General features: G+C 40.8%; 1 protein-coding gene across 1 annotated transcript in view; it reads right to left on the bottom strand.

Moving 5' to 3' along the window:
* Window positions 1-1,194: 1,194 nt before the first annotated feature.
* HDAC8 (histone deacetylase 8) overlaps window positions 1,195-6,947 on the bottom strand; it is a 307,774-nt gene continuing 302,021 nt past the window's right edge. Inside the window, exon 11 of the mRNA XM_049873307.1 lies at window positions 1,195-1,661. Coding sequence (XP_049729264.1) covers window positions 1,639-1,661 — 23 coding nt within the window. The 3' untranslated portion in view covers window positions 1,195-1,638. The remainder of the gene's footprint in view (window positions 1,662-6,947) is intronic.

Genomic DNA, 6,947 nt, shown 5'->3' with positions numbered 1-6,947 from the left:
CTTCTGAAGAATGCCCTTCCCCTGCTCCAAGAAAAACCAAACTCATTGCCGTTGAGCCCAACTCATAGTGTCTTTATAGGACAAAGTATAACTGCCCCATAAGGTTTCCAAGGAGCAGCTAGTGGACTTGAACTGCCGACCTTTTGAGTAGCAGCGGAGCTCTTAGCCACTGCACCAACTTAACCAGGGCTGCAACTCTGAGGCCTGGAGAAATACAACTCACCCTATAAGACTCAACTCAGACATCATTCCCTTTGGATATCTCCAGGATGCCTGCCCCAGTGGGATGAGTTACTCCCTCCTCAGTGCTCCCACAACTCTGGGTTCATGTTGCTAACAGAGTTTGAAACATGTGATCTGGTCCTTTTCCTCCTTCCTTCCTTTGTCTGTGAGCTCCTAGGAGGCCAGGACAGGGCTGTGCCCTTACCTCTTATCTAGGTCCCATGAATATTCAGAAAATATTGGCTATCCCTTCTTCTTTCCCATCTCTCTCATTATTCCTAATTCTCATTTTCCATCTTTATCTCCCCTAAGTTGCAAATGGTTATACACTAGGCTCCTAACCAACAGGTTGGAGGTTCGAGTCCACCCAGAGGTGCCTCAGAAGGAGGCCTGGTGATCTACTTTCAAAAAATCAGCCATTGAAAACTCTTTGGAGCACAGTTGTGCTCTGACACACATGGGATCAGTGGCAACCAGTATTTAACACATCACAATTGTTTCCCATTTTTATCATGTGTACTGATTATCTACACCTGATGGGAAAATAGCCTTTCCATCTATCAAAATGCCCCTCTTAGATCTGACATGTCACCTGCCCCTCCCATCCCTAAGCCCCTCCCTGGGCTGGGACAGTTCCTTCCAGGGTACCAGCAATATTTTCTCCTTGGCTGTGGAACATGCATTCCCATGCAACTTCCCACTGAAAGGCCCCAGTGCTGGACAAAGCTTGGCACTCTGTCCCCAGGACTTGAGCTAGAGACACGCTGGTTCCCTAATGAGTCTAGCACTCAGGGTTTGTCTCCCAGGCTGGGCAGAGCAGAGTGTAGAAGCATCAGAGTTATTCTTGGTATTTCAGCAAGAGGAAAAGTTCAAAACTGTGTGTTAGCTGCGGTTTAAAATGAGGACAACGGGACAAAGAGATAAGTTTTCAAACATTTTATTAAAAAACAAAATGGATACATAACCCTTAAAAACAACACAAGTGGACTACTCCCCACCTTCCAGTCTGCTGACCAGCTCCCCTCTCCCAGGGCCAAACCCTGCCTCTCAGCTATGGCAACTGCTCCCCCCACCCAGCTGGTGACCAAAGCTGCTTGTTGTCCTTCAGCTTCTGATCTGCCTTAAGAAAATAAATTTCAAACGTTAAAAATTAATTTCAAAGATTAAAAACTGCATTTGTATGTGTGTTTTTAAATAACCACTTTAAATGTTGGAAATCTCCCTCTTCCCTTAGGCCTAGTTGAGGGCTCTGGGGTGCCTGTCAGCTGCCACTTGGTGCCCCTTGAAAATCTTCAGGAAGTAATTTCTTCCAAATTTCCCCTGCAGTCACAAATTCCACAAACTGTTCACATAAACACGCTGTCTTCATTACAGGCACTGATCCTCAGCTCTGGAAACCTGATCTCTTTTTTTCAACTAGACCACATGCTTCAGATTCCCTGTAAACAGGGGAGAAAACAAAATTCAAATTCAGGTAACATATGTGAATTATACCTCAATAACACTTTTTTTAAAAAAAAAGCACTTCCATTTTGGAGCTTGTTCTCTTGTTGCTCTTGGGAACCCTGTGATCCCACTATATGAACAAGCCCAGGCTAGCCTGCTGGACGATGAGAAACATATGGCTCAGTTACCCCTGTCATTCTAGCCACGACCAGCCAACCACCAGACATGTGAGTGAAGCCATTGACTGCCAGCTGACTGCAGATGCTGGATGAATTCAGTCAAAACTAGCAGAAGAACTGCCTAGCTGAGCCCAGCCCAATTGCCAATCCACAAAATCATGAAATAAATAAATGGTTATTTTAAGCCACATCCACACAAAAATTAAGGTAATATTTTTCAGAGTTCACGCTTTACAGACTATGCCAAATCTCCCATCCCGCAACCTTTCTTCCCTCCTTATCAGGGCACAACCCTCCTAGCATTTTCTCTTGTGAGTACCTATAAAGTGTGAATTGAAAGTTTTCACCTGCTCTCAGTCCTAAGAGTCTTTGAGGGAAAAGTGATCACTTGAAACCTTACAGGGCTGGCACCAGCTAATGAAAAGTTTGCTCACTTGGTCTCTCTCCAGTCTTCTCCTTGCCCTACTTCCCCCAGTAGAAAACTTGGCTCCAAACCATACTGACCACTTCTTCTCTGAAACAAGAAGAATGTTCCATGGGGCAGGGGCTGCCTGGCTTTCATTTGATCCCCAAAGTCTATCACACTGCCTTATACATAGTAGGTGCTCAGTAAATGGCTGAATAAATGAATGAATGGAAGAAGGAAGAAGAAACAAACCACTACTCATTTTCCTATCTAGTTTTTTTAATGAACATACAGTAAATTGACCTTTATTTAAATGTACAGTTCTGTGATTTTTTTAAAACACGTATAGATTCATGACACAGAACAGCTCCATTCCTCCCAAATTCCCTCCTGCTATCTCTTATCCTTTTGAAGTCAATCCTCCCCCACTCCAACCCCTGGCAAACACTAATCTCTTCATCATTATAGTGTTGTCTTTTTGAGGATGTCAAGTAAATGGAATCAGGTGTTTTGAGATTAGTCTCTTTCACACATCATAATACCTTTGAAATTTGTGTAAATTTTTGGGTGTATCAATAGTTCATTCCTTTTTTTGGTACTTAACTTTTTATTTTTAAATTATTATAGATTCACAGGTAGTTGTAAAAATATAGTACAGAGTGGTTCCATGTACCATTCACCAGGTTTCTCCAAATGGTAACACCTTACATAGTTATCGCTCAGTATCAAAACCAGGAAATTGACATTGGTACGATTCACAGACCTTACTCAGATCTCACCGGTTTTATGTGCACTCATTTGTGTGTGTGTTTCCGTATATATATATACACACATATAGGTATACCCAAAAAACCAAACCTACTGCCGTCAAGTCAATTCTGACTCATAGAGACTCTATAGGGTTTTCAAGGCTGTAAATCTTTATGGAAGCAGATTGCCACATCTTTCTCCCCTGGAGAGGCTGGTGGGTTTGAACCACTGACCTTTTGGTTAGCAGCTGATAGCTTAACCACTGCACCACTGCGCTTCTTGTGTTTGTATATAGTTCTATGCAATTTTATCACATGTGTGAATTTGTGTAACCACCAGCACAATCGAGATACAGAACTGTTCCAGGACCACAAAGATCTCCCTCGTGCTAGTCCATTATAGTCACAACCACTCTTTTCCTCACCTCCACCATCTCCAAACCCTGACAACCATTATCTGTTCTCCATCTCCATAATTTTATCATTCTGAGAATGTTATATAAACGGAATCATACAGTATGTATCTTTTTGAGATTGCTTTTTTTTTTTTTTCACTCGGTGTCTTAGTCATCTAGTGCTGCTGTAACAGAAATACCACAAGTGGATCGCTTTAACAAATGGAAGTTTATTCTCTCATAGTCTAGTAGGCTAGAAGTCCAAATTTAGGGCGTCAGCTCCAGGGGAAGGCTTTCTCTGTCAGCCCTGGAGGAAGGTTCTTTTCATGAATCTTCCCTTCAACTAGGAGCTTCTCGGTGCAGGAAGCCCAGGTCCAAAGGACGCACTCCGCTCCCGACACAGCTTTCTTGGTGGTATGAGGTCCCCCTGCTTCTCTCCTCAATTCTCTCTTTTATATCCCAAAAGAAATTGTCTCAAGACACAATCCAATCTTGTAGATTGAGTCCTGCCTCATTAACATAACTGCCACCTATCCCCCTCATTAACATCAGGGAGGTAGGATTTATAACACATAGGAAAATCACTTCAGATGACAAAATGGTGGACAATCACACAATATTGGGAATCATGGCCTAGCCAAATTGACACACATATTTTTCGGGGACACAATTCAATCCATGACACTCAGCATACTTCCCTTAAGATCCATCCAAGTTGTTGCCTGTATCAAGTTTCTGACTTCTTATTCCTGAGTAGTACTCCATGGTATGGATGTAGCACGTTTGTTTAACCATTCACCCACTGAAGAACATTTGGGTTGTTTCCACTTTTTGGCTAAATAATGCTGCTATGAACAGCTGTATACAGGTTTTTGTGTGGATGTATGTCTTCATTTCTCTAGGGGAAATACTCAGGAGTGGGATTATTGAGTCATAAGGTTGTTTAGTTTTATAAGAAACTGCCTGTGCAATCCCTATCAAAATTCCAACAGCCTTCTTTGCAGAAATAGAAAAGCGAATCCTCAAATTTATAAGGAAGGGCAAAGGACCCTGAATAGCTAAAGTAATCTTGAAGAAGAATAAAGTAGGAGAACTCACATTTCCTGATTTCAAAACATGCTATAAAGCCACGGTAGTTAAAATAGCCTGGTTCTGGTATAATAATAGACATACGGACCAATGGAATAGGTTCAAGAGTCCAGAAATAAATTCATACGTCTATGGTCAACTGATTTTTGAAAAGGATGCTAAGTCCATGCAATGGGAAAGGAAGAGTCTCTTCAATAAATACTGCTGGGAAAGTTGGATTTCCACGTGCAGAAGAATGAATCAGGATCTATGTCTCACACCATACACAAAAATCAATTAAAAATGTATCAAGGACATAAATGTGAAGATAAAAAGTATAAAATTCTTAGAAGAAAATGTAGGAGTGAATCTATCGGACCCAATTTTTAGCAGTGGGCTATCAGATATGACAAAACAGCAAAGCAGCAAAAAACAAAATAGACAAATGGACCTCATAAAAATTATATACCTCTGTGCATCAAAAAACTTTATCAAAAACGTAAAAGACAACATATAGATTAGGAGAAAATTTTGGGGAACCATATATCTGATAAGGGCTTAATATAAATATATATATATAAAAAAAAACTTCTAGCACTTAACAACAAAAAGACCAACAACCCAGTCGAGAAATGGGCAAAGGACTTCAACAGACGTATATTTCACCAAAGAGGCTATTCAAGTGATCTAAAAGCACTTGAAAAGATGATCAAGATCATTAACCTTTGTTGTTGTCATTGTGTGCCTTTGAGTCGATTCTGACTCATAGTGGCCCTGTAGGACAGAGTAGAACTTACGGAAGCCGACTGCCATATCTTTCTCCCTCAGAGCAGCTGGTGGCTTTGAACCACTGACTTTTGTGTTAGCAGCTGAGCTCTTAACCACTGCGCAAGCAGGGCTCCTTCATTAGCCATTAAACCAAGAAACCAAACCCATTGCCTTCAAGTCAATTCCAACTCATAACAACCCTATAGGACAGAGCAAAACTGCCCCATAAAGTTTCCAAGAAGCAGCTGGTGGATTTGAACTGCTGACCTTTTGGTTAGCAGCCAGATGCTTAACCACTGTGCCACCGGGGCTCTTCATTAGCCATTAAAAACCAAAACCAAACCCATTGCCATTGAGTCAGTTCTGACTTATAGAGACCCTATAGGACAGATTAGAACTGCCCCATAGGGTTTCCAAGGAGTACCCAGCAGACTCGAACTGCCAAACTTTTGGTTAACAGCCATAGCTCTTAACCACTATGCCACCAGGGTTTCTTCGTTAGCCATTAGCCATTAGGGAAATGCAAATCAAAACTACAATGAGATACCATCTCACCCACATTAGAATGGCAATGATGAAAAAAAAAAAAAAGGAAAACAATAGGTGTTGGTGATGAGGTTGTGGAGAAACAGGAGCCCTCATCCATTCCTGGTGGGAAGGTAAAACGGTGCAGCCACTGTGGAAAACAGTTCAGCAGTTCCTCAAAAAGTTGAACATAGAACTACCATATCAGCCAGCAATTCCAATTCTGGGTATATACCCAGAAGAAGTGAAAGCAGGAACTCAAACAGAAATCTGTATTTCAACGTTCATTGCAGCACTTTTCGCAATAGCCCAAAGGTGGAAACAGCCAAAATGCCCATCAGTAGATGAATGGATAAACAAAATGCAGTACATACATACAATGGAATATTATTCAGCCATAAAGAGAAATGAAGTCCCGATGCATGCCACAACGTGGATAAACCTTGGAAACATTACACTGAGCAAAATAAGTCAATCAGAAAAGGATAACTACTGTATCATCTCACTTCCATGAAAGAAGCAAATATATAGAAACCAAAAATTATTGGTGGTTACCAATGGTGGGAGGGAGAGTGAAAGGGGGAATTTTTGCATAGGGTGCAGTGAGTTTATGCTAAAGATGGTGGAATAATTTGGAAAAGGATAGTGAGGATGGCTGCACACATTGAAGAATGTAATCAACATCACTGAATTATACATGTAGAAATTGTTGAATTGGTGTATGTTTTGGTGTGTTTTCAACACAATAAAAAAGAGTAATGATAAAATAACAACAAAAAAGAAACTGTCCAACTGTTTCCAGAGTGGCTGCACCATTTCACATTCACATTGGCACTGAAAGAGTAATCCACTTTCTCTGCATCCTTGCCATTTTCACTATTTTTTTTTTTTTTTGACCATTCAGATAGATTTGTAGTGATCTCTCACTGTGGCCTTTTTTTTTTTTTTTGGTTGCTTTTTTATTATTTTTTTTATAACTTTTTAATTTTTTGCTGTTGTTGAGGATATACACAGCAGGACATGCATCAATTCAACAGTTTCTATATGTACAATTCAGTGACATTGATTACATTCTTCAAGTTGTGCCATCATTCTCATCCTCATTTTCTGAGTTGTTCCTCCTCCATTAACATAAACTCACTGCCGTCTAAGTCTAAGTCTCCTACCTAATTTCCTGAGTTACTGATGT

This window comes from Elephas maximus, chromosome X (assembly GCF_024166365.1).
Source record: "Elephas maximus indicus isolate mEleMax1 chromosome X, mEleMax1 primary haplotype, whole genome shotgun sequence".
NCBI classification, from domain to species: domain Eukaryota; kingdom Metazoa; phylum Chordata; class Mammalia; order Proboscidea; family Elephantidae; genus Elephas; species Elephas maximus.
Note: the sequence above shows the minus strand (reverse complement) of the source record. Positions and strands in the feature narration are given on the sequence as shown.